The 22,761-nt window shown below is 38.9% G+C and overlaps 1 protein-coding gene and 1 long non-coding RNA gene across 2 annotated transcripts; one reads left to right on the top strand and one right to left on the bottom strand.

Moving 5' to 3' along the window:
• Nucleotides 1-1,446: 1,446 nt before the first annotated feature.
• LOC117304124 (growth/differentiation factor 10-like) lies at nt 1,447-13,700 on the bottom strand. The gene is made up of 3 exons (XM_033788623.1): nt 12,934-13,700; nt 2,262-3,160; nt 1,447-1,828 (listed from the first exon to the last, which is right to left on the bottom strand). The coding sequence occupies exons 1-3, from the start codon at nt 13,211-13,213 to the stop codon at nt 1,640-1,642; spliced, it is 1,368 nt and encodes a 455-aa protein (XP_033644514.1). The 5' UTR covers nt 13,214-13,700; the 3' UTR covers nt 1,447-1,639.
• Nucleotides 13,701-16,007: 2,307 nt separating this feature from the next.
• LOC117304131 lies at nt 16,008-21,162 on the top strand. Its single transcript, XR_004520564.1, has 4 exons — nt 16,008-16,119; nt 19,016-19,114; nt 20,323-20,372; nt 21,074-21,162. It is a non-coding gene; the product is annotated as an uncharacterized LOC117304131 (long non-coding RNA).
• The last annotated feature ends 1,599 nt before the right edge of the window (nt 21,163-22,761 follow it).

The following is a 22,761-nucleotide window of genomic DNA, read 5'->3' as shown; positions in this document are numbered from 1 at the left end:
GTAATTACCAATAGTGTCCACTAACTTTAAGTTAATATTTGACCATCATAGCTGTTTAATTTTTCAGGCCATAAACTCACAAAATACCCAATACAACACCCTATCTGAAATTCATTAATATTGTACTACGTACTGAAACATTTTAACTGACTGAAAGATTTAAAAGAAACCTACACATAAAATGTACATCAAAATGTCGGATTACGTGCGGGTATAAATCCATATTAGCTATGTGGTGGTACGTCTTGAGCTGATACTGCACTCATTACGCTCTGGATATGGGCATGGTTTGACGGGTTGGACGTCTGGGTCAAAATGTCGGATTACGTGCGAGTATAAATCCATATTAGCTATGTACATAGCGATGTAAAACCTCCTACGCTGACACACACATTCATTACGATACGCAACAATTGTTCCCGAGATGATGTGAAATAACAACAGACTCTAAAGTCAAAGAATTCAAATTTAAACCGGCAACTAATTTTAGTAATAAAGAAATTTATCCCACCAGACTTTGTTAAATTCTAGCCTTCAAATGGCGTTATATTTCTGCTTATAGGTAGGCCTATATGATACATACTTATAATAACGCCTTTTGTTATGACACCACGAACAAAAGTCGCTTTAAACAAATTATGACAACACTGATAAGCGGTAATGTGTCGTGCGTAGCATTAAACCTATCAATGCGTGATAACATTAGCATTATTTTATCATTACTATCTTTTAAAAACTTTTACTTTATTGATAAGAGTTATTAATTAACATACATGACGCATGCTTTCCAACCGGTTTCTATTTTCACCCTAAAAGGAATCCAAACAACTTTTACGGGACGCAGCCAGTCTCATGAAGCATGTAAGTGTAAGCACACAAAATACTGCTAAACGGAAATTGGTCTCAAGACAACATAACCCCAAGTTCTCATTTTTGTTACTGGTGCCCACTTAGTATGTGCTTAGCAAAGAAATTTGTCAGGTTAATGAAATATGGCCCTAGAATAATTTAGAGGTTTGGCTTAAAGCGAAGAATCGACGCATTATAACGGAATGGTGGAATTATACGCTTACGTCAAGGGCTGTCAGTGAGTTGTTGCTTGTGCGCGTGCGTACTCCATTATGCACAATTCGTTTATTACATAGAAATTCGGCGCTTGCGCTATTTCAACATTTGCATAAAATAACAAACCAGTAAAAACTTGAACTAATTTATTGATCGTCGAGGTAGCGAGAGAATGGATAAAACAAAAACAGTCCCACTAGTTGTGTGCCTTCAGATGATGCATTCAAAACCTCAGCTGAGGTCTCGAATTCAATTTAAATACTTAAGTGAAAAATTACTTCTTTTTCATAAACTATGTTATCTTCAGAGGGAGCCGTTTAACAATGTTCTACACTACCAACCTCTCCCCATTACTCGTTACCAAGTACGTTTTTATGCTAACAATTATTATGAGTAATTACCAATAGTGTCCAAGTGCCTTTAAACACTACATTCCAAAAATTAGGTTATACAATTTTAGTGTAATAATATGCTCTTTTACAATAATCAAGTTGGAATAACCATTTGTATATACATAATGTTATAGCTTTAATAATTGACAACGTAAGTTTATTCTCCATCTGTTGTTTTTAGCTCAACGGCAACCACACGACTCGACCACCATATTCTGATACGTCTTGAGAGCCACGTCATTCTCTTCGTTGAAATACAGGATACTGAGCGGTGACATGCTCTGTGGAACACAGCACGGTGGTGGTATGTCTTGAGATGTTACTGCACTCATTACGCTCTGGATATGGGCATGGTTTGACGGGTTGGACGTCTGGGTCATAAAGAATAATAGAATAATAAAAGAATCAATCGGAATAACCAATCATTTTGGTAAAGATATTATGGTATGATGTAGAACCATGCACGGGCGTCTGTGCGACACCTAAATGTAGCCCGAGCCCTGTGTAGCCTGACCTAAATGTAGCCCCAAACTAAGTACCTAGATGTAGTACATGTTTGGGGCTACATTTAGGTGCAAGTTTATTTGTGTAGAATGTATTGTCTGAGCTGAGCTTACTGTGTAACAAAAAAGTGTAAAGGCATAAGTTGGTGAGATCGAGTTTCAAAAGAGAACTCCGGGTACATTATAAACGTGAAGGGCAATATATAGTGTTGAATAAGATTCTTACATGATGACCGTTGATGTTTGTGGAGACTATAGCGGAAGGAACCTCTTAGTTCTAGGAGAAGAATACAAAACTAACCTTTGAGAGAGGAAAGCTGCAAGATCCTGCACAATAGTAAGCCTCGAATCCTCCTGATGGTGCAATCACGTACCTATCCCAGTTCATTGTACTAAAGTTAACAAACATTGGATGTCTTGAGCAGACACCATTACTGGGATTCACGGTGTTCATAGCATCATCACCATTCAGCACAGGTTCTTTAACATCATCCGATAATGAGCTTGTCGGGTCCAATAGTGGTGCTTTGCCGCGCTTTTTGCTGTGACCTTTGCGCTTTTTACCAGTGCGTTTCTTCTCTTTGCGTCTGTTGCTGTCTTGTTCAGTGAAGTGTTGGAAAGTAGCTTGGTGTGCAAGATTCGTTTTCCCATCCTCTGGGAACTCATTGGTGAGTATTGGGTATGTTTTAGTATCAATGCTCCTTGCGTGTCTAGAGTGGACTGTTTGTTCATAGTGCAGTTTCCTGGCTTCTTCTTTAGCCCAAGGCAGTGCAGAGTTTTTATCGTTACTCTCGTCTTCAAGCGCGTACATCAGAAGAAATGGGCGCGCATGATTTGAGATAACCCTCTCAATGACGTCACGATCATGTGGTGTATTATGTGACCCGGCGAGTACCTTAAATGACACCCCAATAACTAATTTTGAAGTGGTTGATTTTGTCGCGTTCATGATGTGGACAAGGTGAGAAGTGATATCCAAAGTGCGCCATCTACGACCTGGTGAAGGCTGACGATGAATCCCCATCAATCGGCATCTAGTCGGGGTGTCTTCAATTAAATGAACTTGAATGCTGAGGACTGAGTTAGAATCCATTGTAGTGAGTTGCTTCGAAGCGAAGTATTGAAGCTCAGCTGCTTTAAAATCCTCTGATGTATGTGGTCTCACTGTGAATACATACATTAACTCACTGCATGCCAACTCTGAAATATACAATACAGATTGCAAAGTATTAGTTTGAAGTCAATAACTGGATGAATGTTACTTAAAGGCAGTGGACACTATTGGTAATTGTCAAAGACTAGCCTTCACAGTTGGTGTATCTCAACATATGCATACAATAACAAACCTGTGAAAATTTGATCTCAATCGGTTGTCAGTTGCGAGATAATAATGACAGAAAAAAACACCCTTGTCACACGAAGTTGTGTGCGTTTAGATGGTTGATTTCGAGACCTCAAGTTCTAAATCTGAGGTCTCGAAATCAAATTCGTGGAAAATTACTTCTTTCTCGAAAACTATGTTACTTCAGAGGGAGCCGTTTCTCACAATGTTTTATACCATCAACCTCTCCCCATTAAAATACAAGTAACGTTTTATGCTAATTTTTTTTTATAATTACCAATAGTGTCCACTGCCTTTAAGCAGAAACCATTATTCACCCCAGCCACCATGACTTGACAAATCTGCTAAATGGTTGATGAGCTGGCTTTCTATTGTATGTGCGATTATTATCATGACCCTGAATGCATGGACATCCAACTTAAAGGGAAGGTACACTATTGGTAATTGTCAAAGACCAGTGTTCTCACTTGGTGTATCCCATCTTCAGCATAAAATAACAAGCCTGTGAAAATTTGGGCTCAATCGGTCATCGAAGTTGCGAGAAAAAGATGAAAGAAAAAACACCATTGTTGTGTGCTTTCAGATAGGAATAAAAGACTTCTAGCTTCTTTATATTGTTTTAGTGAGAAACTGCCTCTTTCTCAAAAACTTCCTTTACTTCAGAGTGAGTCGTTTCCCACAATGTTTTATTCTATCAACAGCTCTCTAATGCTCTTAACCAAGTCAGTTTTTAAGTTAATATTTGTTTTGAATAATTACCAAACGTGTACCTTGCCTTTAATGTGCAAATATTTTAGTTTGAGATATTTCATCACCAAAATACCTCCTAAGATGTAATGTGTGATTACCTATTCAAGGTTATGTTTTCTTGACAGCCATCAATATAAACATATGCCAACTTTATTGGTTCGTTGACTGTATCCTAAAAGCTTCATTTGACGTTTTTCGACACTGGCTGATCATTCGTTTAAAGACGCTGAGCCTATAAAGATAATCGTGTGAGTTAAGAAGCTTAATAATGCAACGATTGTATTCAATGAATAGAAATGCGTTCTTAGTTCGTAAACCAAATTCAGCCACTATTGGGTGGTCAGGTTGCATGGGAGCATCAATCATCGCCTTCAACCATTCGGACACCAGCTTCTGACACAAACTTCTGACACAAACTTCTACCACAAACTTCTGACACAAACTTCTGACACAAACTTCGGACCCAAACTTCGGACCCTTATAGCTTCTGACACAAACTTCGGACACAAACTTCGGACACAAACTTCGGACCCTATAGCTTCTGACACAAACTTCGGACACAAACTTCGGACACAAACTTCGGACCCAATTTTCTGACACAAACTTCAGACACAAACTTCTGACACAAACTTCGGACCCTAGCTTCGGACCCTAGCTTCGGACCCAAGCTTCGGACCCAAGCTTCGGACCCTAGCTTCGGACCCTAGCTTCGGACCCTACAATCCCGGCCATATCTCGTTGGGCCCCCCTGCCCCCTTTCAATGTTGGTTCCATTTGCCGACTGTGTTCCGAATTACGGTCATCATTGAGCGGGGGCAAATGTTTTGAATGTGAATGTGAATTGGAAGTGCACAGGGAACTGTTGTATCAGGAAAGGGTGGCCCAAGCATTTTGGCCGGGATTGCAGCTTCGGACCCAACTTTCGGACCCAAGCTTCAGACCCGCCGGATAGAGCTTTCTGCCCCCCATTATATGATAGCGTGTGTTTTCACTTGGAATAAATCTCTTTGGATTTTTCTCCCACATGTCAATTTTGAAAGTTTATTGTCGTCTGCTCTCCATTTGGGTTCTTCTAGTGTCAACATTATAGCCATTGGCTTCACAACCAGAATTAAACAATGAAACTAAATTAAAGGCTTTACTTTACTTTACTTAGTAAACGAGTATAATATGGGGAGTTGTTTATAGTATAAAACATTGTTAGAAACGGCTCCCTCTGAAGCAACGTATAGTTTACGAGAAAGACGGTATTTTACACGAATTTGATTTCGAGATCTCAGAATTAGATTTTGAGGTCTCGAAATCAAGCATCTCGAAGCACACAACTTTGTGTGACAAGGGTGTTTTTTTCTTCCGTATTTATCTCGCCACTTCGAGGACCACTTGAGCTCAAATTTTCACATTTTCAGGTTTGTTGTTTTATGCATATGTTGAGAAAGGCCTACACCATGTGAGAAGACTGGTCTTTGACAATTACCAATAGTGTCCAGTCTCTTTAAGTGTAAAACTGATTGTTCTTTGTATCCCGTTGCAAAAAAAAAAAAAAAAAAAAAAAAAAAAACATTCAAAAGACGCAGAATGATGCTGCATATCATGCGTTTGAGCACACCCCCTCCAGTTGGTCAGGTTATGGAAAGCTTGCAATTATTGAATGTCAGGTCTGAGATGTGACTGTAGAGGGGTACCGTACCCTCTATCGTGCCAGCCATAAATCACTTTATACCATTTAAACTATGCCTAAAAGTAGACATCGGCAATACATCACAAGACACAATTGAATTAAAAAAGCTTGAGTACCATTAGTGTCATGAGTAAATTGAATCGGGCTCGCCCTGGCCGACTTAGAGATACAGGGTTGGAATCTAGTTAATGGAATCGCTAGTCACTAAATTTGTTTACGTAGTGTTCACTTATTAGATAGAAGACGTGCATTAAACTGATACACATATCATCTGATAAGTAAAGACAGTCTTTATATATAACATCATATAGGTTAAATTACGCTACCTGGTTAAAGACAGTGGACACTATTGGTAATTGTCAAAGACCAGTCTTCTCACTTGGTGTATCTCAACATATCCATAAAATGACAAACCTGTGAAAAGTTGGGCTCAATTGGTCGTCAAAGTTGCGAGATAATTATGAAAGAAAAACATCCTTGTCACACGAAGTTGTGTGCGTTTAGATGGTCGATTTCGAGACCTCAAACTCTAAACCTGAGGTCTCGAAATCAAATTCGTGGAAAATTACTTCTTTCTCGAAAACTATTATGTCACTTCAGAGGGAACCGTTTCTCACAATGTTTTACACTATCAATCTCTCCCCATTACTCATTACCAAGTGAGTTTTTTTGCTGATAATTATTTTGAGTAATTACCAATAGTGTCCACTGTCTTTAATAGGTAACAATGATATGATTACCAAACTAAGAAAAACTTGGGGGGGGGGGGTTGAACAAACAATTGAGTTGTGAAAACAAAGAAATTTATTAAGCAAGATGTGAGAGAAACCTAAAGTCTCGTTTTCGTAAATAAATTGAGTTACATTTTTCTTTTTTATCATTGAACCGAAGAGGTAACTTCTCAGTGTGCTGCGCACGGACCACACGTTTAACCAAGAGCAAACCTGCCATTTGAAATGACTCCACACCTTTAAAGGCAGTGGACACTATTGGTAATTACTCAACAAAAGTTATCAGCATAAAACCTCATTTGGTAACGAGTAGTGGGGGGCTGTTGATAGTAAAAAAAAACATTGTGAGAAACAGCTGCTCCTTCTGAAGTGACTAATTCGAGACAGGAGTATTTTCCACAAATTTGATTTCGAGACCTCAGGTTTAGAATTTGAGGTCTCAAAATCAAGCATCTGAAAGCACACAACTTTCAACTTGTGTGGCAAGGGTGTTTTTTCTTCCATAGTTATCTCGCAACTCCGACGGCCAATTGAGCTCAAATTTTCACAGGTTTGTTATTTATGCATATGTTGAGATACACCAAGTGAGAAGACTGGTCGTTGACAATTACTAATAGTGGTCACTGTCTTTAACGCTGTACACACCTACCGTCCACAGATTATGCCTTAAAGGCTGGCCTCTTGGAATGGTAATTACTCAAAATAATTGCTAGCATAAAAGTTCACTTGGTAACTTTGATAAACACCAATAGTGTCCACTGCCTTTAAGATTACATTGCATTAACTACAACACTTTGGAACGTATTGTTAATATTCGTATGATATATTAATGTTTATAGAGCGACAACTGACAATTATTTTGGAGTGGTCGAATGTCAATGTCAGTCCCTACCAGACCTTGCTTGAGTGAGCTTCTTATTAAAAGTAGCAAAATAAACAAAACCTGTGGAGGTTAAGACCTAAGACAGAGTTCATGATGTATACATGCTTGGCATGTAAACAAAGTAAACCAAAATCAAATGTTTTATTAGAATATTCAACTTTTCTTGCATACCGTAAATTTACGGAACACAAGTGTCTCTTATAACAGTAGAAATAGAGGTTGGAGCAAAAGCAATTTATTTCAGATTTATCAGAGGATCTAGTTTGTGCCTAAAATAAAAGCATGATGATAGATAGGTAGATAGATAGATGGTTTATTAAAAAACTGTCCTCGCAGCACGAAGGCTGAATTACAACCATTTTTTTACATAAATTTAAAATTTGAAATAAAACAGAAGGTAAATTGGTAATAAAAAGAAATATAAAAATATGTGAAATAGTTAAGCCACTCCCCTAAATTTACACATTGGAAATTGAATGATGAGAAGTATTACTATCTTTGTGGTTGCAAACAGATTGCATTTTGCATTAATAGGCCTATACACTTATGTTGGTCTTCATCAGTGTTGATGAACTAGTTTCGATTTATTATAATTCTAAATTTGATCACAGTTAAATTTTGTGATGTTTTGTATCATTCTTCAGACCAGATTGATTCCCTTTATGGTCGATACTGCCATTATTTGCGATACAGCAATACTCATGATATCCTTATCACCATGAAGCCTTTACAAAAACTTTGTTTTAAAGGCAGTGTGGACACTATTGGTAATTGTTAAAGACTAGCCTTTATAGTTGGTGTATCTCAACATATGCATAAAATAACAAACCCGTGAAAATTTGAGCTCAATTGGTCATCGAAGTTGCGAGATAATAAAGAAAGAAACATAACCATTGTCACACAAAGTTGTGTGCGCTTAGATGGTTCATTTCGAGACCTCAAGTTCTAAATCTGAGGTCTCGAAATCAAATGCGCTGAAAATTACTTCTTTCTCGAAAACTATGGCACATCAGAGGGGGCCGTTTCTCACAATGTTTTATACCATCAACCTCTCCCCTTTACTCTTCACCAGAAATGTTTAATGCATGCTAATAATTATTTTGAGTAATTACCAATAGTGTCCACTGCCTTTAACAACAATACTACTTTCTAATTATTATAGGTCTTGTTGATAACCCCAATGATGTTCTGCATCGAGTCGAGTTAATAGTAAAGTGAGTTGAAAACTTTGACCATGTGAGTTTCTGACTTAATGTGATTATAGTAATGACCTTGGCTTATTAACCAGTGCATGCCTACATACTTTCTGTACTGATTGAGTCATGGCGACGTACCAATTTGAGTGCAATTTATACTGTCAGTATTTATTTGGTATGTTGATGTCTGTATGCACGCTTCCACTGCTGGACGTACATTAATTCCCAATGCTCCTAAATTGGTATTGACATAGTAATGGTAGGCCCTATACTTTGTGTTGTTATAGGGTATCTTGATTTTGGAGGACGTCTGAATAATATTGATGTATAAAGTTTCATTTGCGTAAGTGTTATTTACTATTACAAACTTGGCTCTGAATTTCGCAAAATTACACGTCAGTATTTCCAGAGCTGAATCACGAACCTTGAACGTCCAGTTTTAATTACGAGTCTCTGAGACTTATGAACATCAATATTATGATTTTTTTTTTGATTTAATGACAAAAATAAATAAGAAGAAATATAACACACACACACAAACAATCATGTGCGTCTTTTGTTAAATTTTACATTTGCATAATGTGTAATTTGTTATTTTGAGCTCTGTTACCAAGTTAAGTTGTCGCCTAGAACATTAGTATTTATGACAGCTAGCGTGCATATCACATGTTTCCACGGCACGTTTGTTTAAACAACTTGAAGTGTAACATGATCCTAGTCCTTGTAACGTGGCAATGGATTGATTTTGCAGGTTGAAAATGAAGGAATGATTGTGTCGTGTATTGACACAACAACTGGATTTCCACATTATGCACTATAATATAACGAGGATGGACATGTTTAGGGTATACCCTGGTGGAGCAGGATCATAGAATGGCGAACGTGGCGGGGGGGGGGGGGAATGTTCCAAGAGGAGCCACGACTAAACTAGCGTCTTTACCAGCTTTAGAAACTATTCTTATTATAGAAAACTGGCAATAAGTTCGTTTGGTATCGATGCGCAGTTTTTAACAGATAAAGTTAATGGGAGACTTTCTGGCACGATAGAGGGCAGCAGACTTACCGGGTAAATCCATTGTTCTCAGAATTATGCGCATGTTCAGAACTACGTAAACAATGGAAATTTACCCGGTATGTCTGCTGCCACCTAGCGTTGGAAAGTCTCCTATTGAGATCAATTTAAGAACTCACTCCGGGGACGTGCCCACTAAATCCACTAGGGAAAGGTAGGAGTCCCGGCCGATTTTCATATCCTTCCGCCCAGGTAGTACTTTTATAAGCAGGACAGTTCTTTTTGGACATGAGAAGTCTCCCGAATTCTGACCGATCTGCTCCGCGGCATTAAGATATAAACTTTACAATGGGCAAGCTATATTTTGCAATTGTTAAGTCTTTGACCACCGAAGAAAGATTTTTACTTCAATTCACTCAACAAGAACAAATGGCTGCAAGTAATTATTGATTCTGAAGGAAACAGTAACTCCAATCTATCAGTTTGATTTCCATGAACCAATTCAACCGCCAGAATTTCATAAATCTGTTGCCGTTAAGATATACCCAGGACACACATTAATTGTTGAACGCTTCGTCAATTTACCGCTTTAGTTCAACTGATGATGTGTGGACGAACTGATGACCTATACACACGAGTGATTAATCATTCAACCGTATAAATGGTGTGAGGGAGGGTGGAGCAGAGATTGGCTGGTGGTCATTGCTACAGCCTGGGCCCAATTTCATAGAGCTGCTAAGCACAAACATTTGCTTAGCATGAAATTTCATCCCTGATAAAAACAGGATTACCAACAAAATTTCCATTTGTTGCATATTGCTTGTTACATGGTATTCAGCTGATGTTTGCTCATCCTGAAAATCATGTGGACATTTTGTTGGTAATCCTGTTTTTATCGAGGCAGAAATTTCATGCTAAGCAAATTTTGGTGCTTAGCAGCTCTATGAAATCAGGCCCAGGTCAGTAGCAAACAGCGCATTTCGGCCTATTTGTGATGCATGACGCGTTCATTATGAGACCTCAAAGTCTATAGGTCTCGAAATCAAATTCGTGGAAAATTACTTCTTTCTCGAAAACTACGTCAGTTCAGAGGGAGCCGTTTTTCTCAATTTTGTATACCATCAACCTCTCCCCATTACTCGTTACCAAGTAAGGTTTTATGATGATTATTATTTTGAGTAATTACCAATAGTGTCCCCTGCATTTAATGTGCCATATACTTTGCCAGTATTATGATGTATAATAATTGGTCCTGTATAATATTAGTCAATGTCTATTCGGGGCTCCTTATATATCCCCATCAGTCTTTACTGCGTCAAGTCTTCATTGTCCAGACAAATAAAATCAACAATACTGGGTCCATGTTTTAAATGATATGATAAATACTATGGATTATTCGATTCAATTCAAATCAACAGTTTACAAATAAAAAATGAGAACAAATTCCCAGTGCGCACTAAAAATAGAATTCCAAATTATACTTTTTACACAAACAATTCATACAAGAACATACAAGAGCCATTTGACATGTTTCTTTGACCATGGTTGGACATCGGTAGTCCAATTTCTCTCCTTGTTAGACCTACAAACCGTGAGTAACTTTGCGAACGTTTCGCTTTACGGTTTCGGTGACTCTTTTATCTGCTTGCCCTTGCCTCGACAACGCACGGCATAATGGCAATGTGCGCTTCTAGAACAGTCTGAAACGTGTACACACTCCAACCATGTACCAAGTGATTGAAGTCAATTAAAATGTGTTACAGACTAATGGGTCCGAAGAGGGGAAACGATTATTTCCAACCTCCTTATCTTGTTTGTATATTTAAAGTTTAAGTGTTTGGGTTGAGCCTTGATGTGGTCCTAGGCGGGACCTTGCCTATCAGCCGAGGTATTTGCAGTTCCTAACCTAATTAAAGGCAGTGGACACTATTGGTAATAACTCAAAATAGTTATTATCATAAAACCTTACTTGGTAACGAGTAATGGGGAGGGGTTGATAGTATAAAACGTTGTGAGAAACGGCTCCCTCTGAAGTGTCGTAGTTCTCGAGAAAGAAGTAATTTTCCACGAATTTGATTTCGAGACCTCAAGTTTAGAATTTGAGGTCTCGAAATCAAATATCTGAAAGCACACAGCTTCGTGTGACAAAGGTGTTATCTCACAAGACTGGTCTTTGACAATTACCAATAGTGTCCAGTGCCTTTAAGGCTAAGGTTTCTAAAAGAAGGATGTTTGGTTTCAGACAGCGAAGTCTGGTCCTTCCGACTGAACAATTACTGGCGTGCGATAGGGCAGATGGGTAGACCATGGACAGACCATTGACAGACCATTGACAGACCATTGACAGACATGGGCAGACCATGGGCAGATCGGAGCACTATACGGAGATGCACTTTGTCACCTTAACACGGTCATAGTTTCAAACGAAAGGTCCTTAAACAGCTGACAAATATTAACAAACTGTCACATCGCAGTATGATGTAAAAAGGAAAGTTTTGCCTAAAACTTGCTTAACTGCCGCTTGACATTCAAAATATGACTTATTTTATGATTTTGTGTGAAGCGTTTTGAAAAGGAACTATTCATCTCGTAAAGAACAGAAAGAAACAAATAATACAAAATTTGTCCATTTGTGTATAGAGTAAATATTGAAGACCTAATAATTATGACTAACCGGCCGTACACCAAAATGAAAATGCAATACAGAAACTACTGGAGATTACATGAACGGCCAAATCTACCAACACGGCGCAGACAAATCATTGCTTCTTCAATTGATAGTTTGAGGGTTTGCGTTTTGATATTATCTACAAAATAATTCAACTATAAAGAACCTGGAAGGCTAAACTGGTTCGTTGATTAAAGGCACTGATGGATATCTTTGGTTATAGTCAAAGACCAGTATTATTTCTTGGTGTATCACATAATAACAAACAATGTCAAATTATTTGGGCTGAATTGTTCATCCAAGTTGCAAGAAAATAAGGACAGAACAAACACCCTGCAGCGATGTGTGATTTTAAATGCATAGTTTGAGTGAGAAATTACTTCCTTCATAAAAACTACGTTAATTCAGAGGAAGATGAGACTGAGAGGGAACCGTTTCTCACAATATTTTATAATCAACAGCTCTCCATATAGCTCGTTCCCATAATACCAAGTAAGTTTTCATGCTAAAAAGTAAAAATGACATTGAGTTAACTACCAATAGTGTCAAGTGTCTTTAAAATACGTTTTGTGAAGGTGTTGTCATCTGACGTTCTGACACCACCAACCATCCAGAAATGTTACTAATTTTATTGGCTAATTAAACATAAAACAAACATTGTTTTGGAAACGTGCATGCTGCTAATATTGTGATCTTAGTTTGCTACTTACCGTGTCTTGGTAAGACACTACGGACTGTGTTTCCACGGCCTCTCAGAAGCTCATGATTGACTGTGAGTTTCTTCATGATTTTCATGATGTGCTTTGGTGGATGAACGGCACCGTCAATCACTGGATCCATACCTGTCGGAGATTCACCGGGAAGTTCAAACCAGCTTGAAGAATCTACATGCTTAGCAGGTTTCGTGGATGGCAGTCCACTGCACAGCATCACACCAATGCAGCTGATAATAAACACCTTCGCAACATAACGGGAACTACTCCCAGCCATTTATAGTTAGAATTACAAGGATCGTTTCTTCGGTTGTAAGTTACTTCAAATCACACCATGATTAACGCCTTTTGTAGGTAGTTTTAACGTTGTATTTTTGTGTTGCGTTAGTAAGGTTCTATTTTTGTGGTAATTTGTGACTCAGCATTAGATGTTCCTGTTGAGGTCGTTTTATCGCACCTGACCATACACGTCCTCCCAAAAGCTCGAGCACAAAGCAGTAGTTCTTGTAAAGTCCCGCAACCGCTGACAAAATATAAAGAAAACTGGCAAAGGAGCAAATGCGACTATAAGATTGAAATATAAAAACGAAATGCCGATCACGTCGTTTGATATACAGAATTCGGCACGAAGTCACGAAGTAACTAAAAACAGTGCCTTCTTTGTTGGTTATGACTTGACAACCCTGCAGTGATGGGTCCTCTACTACCTCTGACTACATAGGAGCTGCCTGCACTGAGAAACACCAAGTACTCGTCTGTCTCACTAAATGAACTATGCTTGAACTGATAAGTGCATTAGACTGCGGTTGCAGTGAGGGAAACAAGTTCTCTTTTGAAGGTGTTCAATTAAGCTATGCAGTACGAACCAGTACGACAGCACTGAAGGTCGACCATGAGCAAATACGACAGATTGATGGGATGGGGGGGTGGGGGGGGTGGAGAACACAGAGAATAAATAACTTGCCTGTGTGTCAAGATGAATTGGTCAACATAAACATGACTGGATGGCAATGGCTCTTGGAGCAATATTGTGTCCAGAGTGCCATCATAGATGTAGATGGCTTGTATTTGAAAATGTTTTCTGTTTGTGTGTTTTGTGGTTTGGGATGCGGCTTTGATAAATCAAAACCCTTTTAGCCGGGATACACAGCACTTTATTACAAACTGCAAAACTACAGTCTAAATTCTCACCTATGGAGTGACATGGCAAATTAAGTGGGTGCATCAGTGAGAATGACCAGATAAGTTCAGGAACACTAAAACCACTCATGGGACTCATTGGTGACCCCGAAGGGACGCCTGGGACTTCAATGTTAACATCAAGCCAAATGCAAAAAGATTTACTTGTCCAAACTTGGCGAGACTTGGCCTAGCTGTATAATCAAATAGACCCCTTCCACACCACCACCTCGCCATGCGACACGTACCCACCCTTTATCACACACCTGCATGCACAGCTCACGGGGTTGAGCAATGCTGGTGACTCAGAGAACGGTTTGATAATCTACACCCTTTCAGTTTACAACGAAACATTGGTTGCTTCCAATGCGATGAATACAGGTTTAAAGATGCTTTTTCAGATTTTTGGCCCCAAACATTAAAAAATAGATTTTTTTTGGTATTTCAAAGAGTATCACCCCTTCAAACGAAAAAAATTTTAACTTTTACTTTTAATGATCAGGAACCATGACAAAAATTTAAAACGTTTCTTATAAAACACATAAGAATTGGTCACGTGTGATGGTTTATTGTCGGGATCCCGCCAAAAACTAATTTTGAGCACTTTATTTAACTGCTACTAATAATTGGCGGACTTTTTCAAGCAATGGCTCAAATGAAAGCTTGTAACTTTCTCGACCCCAATCAAAATACCTATTGAAGTTTAAAACAAAACTTTGGGGTTCAATCGGCCAAAAATCTGACATAGGACCTTTAATGCAACTTTCTGTACAGTACACCGTTTCCAAAAGCGAATACATTATAATAGGCCCATGCCTATAAAGTTGTGTGTACCCTGGAAGGTGGCAATAATAAGATGAAGGAGAGAGTGTTCTAGCAATGCTAAACCTTGAGAGGTGGGTTTGAAGTGTGTAATCAAGCGCAGATCCAGGGGCACCTGCCCCCGCTAAATGGTGAGCGAAAACAAAGTTAAAGCGAGAGGGAAAGAGGAAGGGGGAGCGAGATGAATCTGCTATAGCCTACACGAATTTTAATAGTTGCTGTATTATAGTACCATAGGTTTTGAGAAAGAAGTAATTTCTCACTAATATAATAAAAGACTATACTAGTCAGAAGTCTTTTATTCCTAGCTGAAAGCACACAAAGTCCATCTTGGGTGTTTTTTCTCTCATCATTTTCTCGCAACTTTGATAACCAATTTAGCTCAAATTTTCACAGGCTTATTATGTTATGCTTATGTTGGGATACACCAAGTGAAAAGACTGGTCTTTGACAATTACCAAACGTGTACCTTCCCTTTAAAGCAAAGTGCCCCCCATATTTTGACTGATTTAGTTTTGCAAGACTGTTTGTTGTTGTTGGGTCTTGGACGTAGAGTCTGCGTTAACAAAATCAATGTCTTATATAGGGAGGTTCGAAGGCGCGATAGGTTAGATATGGGAATCGTAGAAACAAAAAAGGACCCCATAGAGTATAAGGAGACACATTATTGCGCTGACCTTATTCGCATCTCAAACAAACGTCATTTCCCCGAAGTCATTAAATTACTTAAAATACTTGGATTTGTTTTATCTCGTAGTATCGAGCTGTTTACATTTCGCTTGGATACTTGAAGATTTTGAGCCTGTGCAGTGATGATAACACTTAATTCGTCGCATTGTGGGGCATTAGTTTGGAACTCTGTAGATAAGCGAATATAAAACAGCCTTTATTACTGTTTTTATGAACACAAATTATACTTTGTTTTACAGCTCGTTATGGGTGTATCTTTAGGCGGTAGTTTCGTGTAAACTGTTTCTAGTAGATAGAAAACACACAGCCCCGCCCCGCCCCCCGCGAATAAACCAGTTTGGTGAAGAGCGCCACCATTGTTAGAAGTTGGATTCGTTTCGTCCCTGGGAAAATCCTCGTGAAACCCGCTCTTACGCCATTTTCCGGCTTTTTGTGTGCTGAAGATATTACCGTGTGTACGGGTATCATTCCAACTCTGTGAATTTTGCATAGGTGAGTCTTACGTAAGAAAGCTGCTCATTAAAGAATACATTTTATAAAGCATTCCTAAACTCATTGAATTTGTGAACCTGTTCTGTCTAGCGTTTCATGTTGCTTGCATTTGGTTGAGACGGAATTGAGTAATGTGCATGACGTAACGTTCGCCTTTTATTGGTCAATGGTCAACTCGTCCGTGAAACAACTCCCTATAAAAAGTCAACTTCGCCCCAGTTACCATTCCGCCCCATGGTGACAAATGCTGTTTATATTTTGATTTGTCGGAAAGACTTTATGAGAGGCGTGCGAACGAAATCTGCGACGAAATAACAAATGCAAGCTTACTCTTCTTCTTGGCTTGCTAATGAGTTTGCGACGAAATAACACAATTATGCGGGCTTGCTCTTCTTGGTTGGCTCTACTGGAGTACTACTGCTGCTGCTGTGCTAATCTGATCATGCTAATGTGCTGGGCAGAATGGATTGCTAGCGCGCTTATAAAAAATGTATAATTATGTTAGCTAGCTAGAGTAAGACCTAAGAGTAAGACTAAGTAAGAGATGCAGAGCATGATGTTTTGGGGTTTTTTTGTAGATGGGGGGGGGGGGAATCCGTTAAAAAGCATGTTTTGATAGTTTAGAAGTGATGTCGGTCATTTCGCAATTAAGTCACTTCGTACCCAAGTCGCTTCATTGTCGTAGCAAAGTCACTTTTCGTACCCAAGTCATTTCGTACTCGAGTCACTTTGACCCCAGTAATTGACTGAATCTGACAGAAGTCAGAAGTGGCCGGCCTTCATTATCTTCTTTCTTGTGGACATTGACACTGATTATATTTCACGATAGTTAAAGAAGACTTGCAGGAAGATCAGAATAAATATTCCTCACTAATATTTGTGAGAAAAGTGTCCAGTAATTATTATTATTGCTGAGGTATCGTTTTTCACTTTGGAATGACTCGATTTTTTCATGAAGTCATGGGCTCCGTTTTTTACTTGTCCGACGGACAATGGCACGCATTGTTGAGGGCATATTTTACACAAGCTTATTCTCCATAAATTACGTTTGCTGTTTTAAAAACTCTCCTCAAAAGTGAATGTTTTATTTACTGATAACCAGTGCTGATAACAAAAATGAATCCCCAACTCATTCACATGTGACGTGACTTGGTTTTGAGGCCCTGAAATCGAGCATCTGAAAGAACACAACTTGCTGTGCTTAAGGTTTTTTTTTTTTCATTATTATCTTGCAACTCCGACGACCAATTGAGGTCACATTTTCACAGGTTTATTACTTTGTGCATACGATGAGATGCATGTACACCGAGTGACTAACGTCCGTCGATATATCGAAAATACTCAAAAACTCGATATTTTGTTGACATCGAAATCGCCGATGTCACTTTTATAATCATATCGTAATATCGGATTTTCGATATATATCGAAAATTTTGATGTTTTGAAAATTTCGTTGTTCCTAAATGATATCGAAAATACCAAAAGAGTGTCCGATTATTTAAAAGAAATCTGTGTTTGAGTATTAGAAAAGCCGTCGTCGTTATGTAGTTTCATCATTTTGAGTTGCCCTATTAAATAAAATACGTTTTACAACCAAGTATGTCTGCATGTTCTTTGTGTTTCCGCCATCAGCTGCCGGCCCGCCGCAGAAGTTCACGACCCCGCGGCGAGCGCACGGTAAAACCTGAAAAGAAACCGCCGCTGCTGCCCTAGCCTATTGGCTGTTTAAGATGCAACCATTGTGCATGTGATCAAAATCAATGCGTCTTCATCACAGCATTATTGACTTTGCAAAAATACCCAGCAAAAACTTCCCCGAATCAACAAGACAAAACAAAACAAGGAAGAAAACAATCTTACGTTATACAGTAAAATAATCTTTCTATCAATCCAAGGTATCGTAATGGCGTCATTTTGATCAAATAAAGCCTACACGTTGTGTTGTTTTCGGTAAACAAGCTAACATTTCCGAGGAACTATATGCTTCGCAGACCACGCTGTCGGCGGCTATTGCGTGCGTACCAGCGAAGACTATGCTGTTGTACGGTTTAAGCGTGCACACCAGCGTGTATGGCTATTGCAATTCGGGGGGAAAACCCGTTTGCCCAAGCATGCGCAGACACATGCAGTCTTTGGTCAAGGCGGTATCGCGTGATGCACTGCATTATTTCGACAATAGAGGGCGTTCTAGCATTCAATGTTTCTTGCCTTTGTTATAGAATGCAAAGTAAAAAGACTACGAGCCTTTATTGGAGACTATGTGACTGCATGCTGCGTGCGTTGTATATTGTGATCGCTGAGTGGTAGGTCTGTGTTTTGCGGGACTTTCTAGTGATTTTTTTTCGATGATTATCTCAACCATTTTCAACAGTAAAGGTAGTCCGCGCGCCCGTCGGACAACTTGATTGACACTTCTACGTCAATGCATCGGCAACTGACACCTTAAAGGCTCTGTGTCATTTTGAGACGGCCAATCATGGCCAATCACGAATCGAGAATTGTGGTGAGCGTTCACCAATTGGCCAAGCCAGCGGTAGCGGCGATCATACTTTGTTGTAAAACCAGAAATAATCGGGGCGGGACTACGCAATCTGAAATTGTTTGGACTACAAACAAGTTCGGGGGATCAGACAAAAACAGGTTGAAATGTAACCCTATTAAACTGTCAGTCTATGGTATATATATTTCTACCTCCATGAGTATACCAAGTGCTGTTTTTAGGCTTCCATCTTGCGCGCGGGAAATACTCGATATATCGAGTATACTCGATATTAAATTTTCGATATATCGGTTATGGGAAAAAACCGACATCGACGGACGTTACGAGTGACGAGACTGGTCTTTGATAATTACCAAAGCTGTCCAGTGTCTTAAATACTTTTCACATTTGTTACAGACTTTTGTCCAGCTTTAATCACAGTAACAAAGATGGCCGTCCCACCAGTTTACGCAGATTTGGGCAAGTCAGCCAGAGATATCTTTGGAAAGGGCTTTGGTAAGTATACGCTTTGATTCTGATGATTGATGACAGATCAAGATTGAGACTCTGTTCTTTTGAAGACCAGGGCCCAAATTCATAACGCTATTTTAAAAGCAGAACATACTGTGTAGAAAAAATTATTTATGAGCAAAACAAATAATTGGGGCATCATTTGCAACAATTTAAACTTGATGGAGTTGTGGCTGGTAACAAGTTTCTGTTTTAAAAGCAAGAATTTTTGGGTGTAAGATGTTGTAAAAGATCTCACCATAAACCCTTTTTTTTAAATTGACCTGAGTCAAACAACAGTATTAAAATAGTGTTGAGTTTTAAGCGAACAGTGGTATTGAAAGTAATCGCATATCCTACGCTTCCTTTTTCTACCCTAACCCCGTAGAAGGCCACAAAAAATGATCAAGGAATACCAGACAATTGCTTTTCATAATTCTTTGTTGACAGTAACAGTTGGTAAAAGATGCTTTTGTTTGTTGCATGTTCATTAGATTGCACATAACTTATAGTGATGTAGATATATCGTTTATACGTGGGGCCAATTTCATAGAGCTGCTCAAGCACAAAAAGTAGCTAAGCGCAACAAAATTATTCTTACTTGGATCAGGTTACCAGCCGAAAAAGCATGTCTTATGTACATTCTGTGACCGCTATCCTGCTTTCTTTTGCTTAGCAGACAATTTTTAAGCTTGATTTCCTGCTTAAGCAGCTTTATGCAAGTGGGCCCCAGTATAGTAAGACAAATACATGGAGTGTGTGTCATAATCTGAACCAGCAGATTCAATTTCCTGAACTAATTTCACAGGGTCGTTCTTGCGGTGACCCCCTGGTGTTATCACATGAATTTTGCTTGCACTTCCTTTTGGGGGGACAGACTTCACCGACAACCAGGTTGATTGCCACGGTACTCAAGAAGTAACCACTTATTTGGGTGAACCCAATCTTGGCCATGGTGCACTTGTTTTAACATAAATGTTTCTGAAATAATGTTTTTGTTACAAAACAATTGCAAGGATATAAGTAAACAACAATCAAGGGAATTGGATCAGTTGTTGCAAACTCCTAGGCCAACCAAAAGGGACATACACACACACAAAATAAGTTAGTAATCTGATCAGCTAAATAATATTTCAACACACAACAACAAACAAGAGTATTCAATTTGTGTGTTTTGTATTGTTGTTGAAGTTTTCTTTGGTTTTTGTTCCTAGGATTTGGTTTCGTGAAGCTAGATGCCAAGACCACCACCCAGTCAGGCGTGGTAAGTTGACTTTTAAAACATTCCAATAACAAAAAGCTTATTAGAGTATAATATACCAACTAATATTTCAAGTTTTCACCAATAAAGACAGTGGACACTATTGTCAAAGACGAGTCTTCCCACTTGGTGTATCTATACGTATGTATAAAATAACAAACTCGTGAAAATTGGTCCGAAGTTGCGAGAAAAAAATGAAAGGAAAAACACCCTTGTCACACCAAGTTGTGTGCTTTCAGATGCTTGATTTCAAGACTTGAGGTCTCAAAATCAAAATCGTGGAAAATAACATCTTTCTCGAAAACTACGTCACTTCAGAGGAGCCGTCTCTCACCATGTTTTATACTTTCAACCTCTACTTATTACTCATTACCTAGTGCGGTTTTATGCCGATAATTATTTTGAGTAATTACCAATAGTGTCCGCTGCCTTTAAGGAAAGACCAAAGAACAATAGATTTTTATCATGTAAACAATAATTATAATGTTTGCATCAACAAATATTTGACCAGAAATGTTTGAGAGCAAGCAAACACCTTCATTTTTAAGTTCTTCTGCGCCTTGAACACCCAGCAGGGTGGATATGTGCGCATTACAAGTCTGATTATTATAATTTTGTTTTTTTGCAACTGGGAATGGGAACTTCCGAAGACTTGAATGTAATTTATCATTAAGTTTCTTTGGTGTTCTTTGTTTTGATTACAGGACTTCAATGTTGTTGGAACATCAAATAACGACACCGGTAAAGTAGATGGTAGCCTGGAGACAAAATACAGCTGGAAGGACTATGGTAAGTCTAGCAATGCACAGTGAAATATATTTTTTCGTTAATTCTTCAATTCATGACAACATGTCGTGGCCAGACTCAAGCTGTGATGTTTTTGTTCGGCAGAGGGTGGGTTCCAGTCCTGGTCATGACACTTGTGTCTTTAAAGGGAAGGTACACGTTTGGTAATCGTCACAGACAAGTCTTCTCACGTGGTGTATCCCAACATAGGCATAAAATAACAAGCCAGTGAAAATTTGAGCTAAATTGGTCATCGAAGTTGCGAGAAAATGATGAGAGAAAAACCACACTTGTTGAACGAATTTGTGTGCTTTCAGACATGAGTAAAAGACTTCTAGCTAGAAGTCTTTTATTATTTTAGTGAGAAATTACCTCTTTCTCAAAATCTATGCTACCTCAGAGGGAGCCATTTCTCACAATGTTTTATACTATCAACAGCTCTCCAATGCTCGTTACCAAGTCACTTTTTAAGTTAATATTTGTTTTGAGTAATTACCAATTGTGTACCTTCCCTTTAATTAAGACACTTGGCCATTTTTGCTGCATCCTTCGGATTGGACGTACAGCCGTTGGTCTCGTGTGTTGTGTAAATGCAATGAAAAAAGAAGGGGTTCATCTGGGTGTTCATGGTTTGATTAGCAGCACACTGCCCCACAGCACCTTGTTAACCATTACACAGTGCTATGTAAAGTAATTTGTTTTATAACTTTTCGCTCCACACCGCCTTACAGGAAAATACCTAATGTGAAACCGTCTCGCGTATCACTGAGAGATGGATTTGAGCATTTTATAAAGGAGCCACCAGTATAATATTAATGTGTGATTTATTGAATTTATATGGCGCTCTCTTCGAGGGCGCATAACAATAAAATATACCATAAGAAAATTACGCAAAATAAATGTTTTGAAAAAGTACACCAGCAAAAATTTACAAAATAGAAATCAAAGCCTTATCAACAATGAAAGGTGCATGAACACTTCACGGAGGCAACGGAGGCGATTGCCTCCGTTGCCCCTTGCCATTGCCTTGGTGCCCTTGAAATGCTCCAGTAGGAATTTACAATTTCCTCATAGGGTGCCCTTTGCCTAAGAGAAAATGCCTTGGTGCCCTTGCAGAGATACCAACATACACGATTTGGGCGTAGCAAATACGATTTCGAGCCGTGACTACGACGCTACGATAATACTCAATAAAACACGCCAAACAACCGCCCAATATAATTGTATTAAATCGTACAATACATGCAAACAACGAATGAACTATTAAGTGGAAATAAAAATTAAGAAAAATGTCAAAATAATTGTAACAGAAAAGAAAAAACACTTTTAATTTTAGAACGCAGTGTTGAATAATAGCGGCGAATTCACTCGAACAATTCACGTGTCTCGACGTAATGATTGTTGCGTGCCCTCTCCCCCGCTGGCTGGCCGGTGAGTATTTTTACGCTAGTGCATTGCTGCAAGATCGTACCCATTGATCTCTATTACACCATGGGGAATAGTGCACACGTGCGTGGGGAATGAGGTTGTGTGTGAGCTAACGTGTCACAGTAACCTCATTCCTCATGTATCCACTATTATTGTGCCCGCGCTGTCTGTACATGTT

This window comes from Asterias rubens, chromosome 20, assembly GCF_902459465.1.
Source record: "Asterias rubens chromosome 20, eAstRub1.3, whole genome shotgun sequence".
Classification (NCBI taxonomy): domain Eukaryota; kingdom Metazoa; phylum Echinodermata; class Asteroidea; order Forcipulatida; family Asteriidae; genus Asterias; species Asterias rubens.
Note: the sequence above shows the minus strand (reverse complement) of the source record. Positions and strands in the feature narration are given on the sequence as shown.

Coding starts and splice junctions, on each gene's coding strand:
- LOC117304124 (XM_033788623.1), bottom strand. CDS start 13,213: ATGGCTGGGAGTAGTTCCCGTTATGTTGCGAAGGTGTTTATTATCAGC. Junction 3,161..12,933: donor TAGTGTCTTACCAAGACACG/GTAAGTAGCAAA, acceptor TGTATATTTCAG/AGTTGGCATGCAGTGAGTTA. Junction 1,829..2,261: donor GCAGCTTTCCTCTCTCAAAG/GTTAGTTTTGTA, acceptor TTTATGACCCAG/ACGTCCAACCCGTCAAACCA.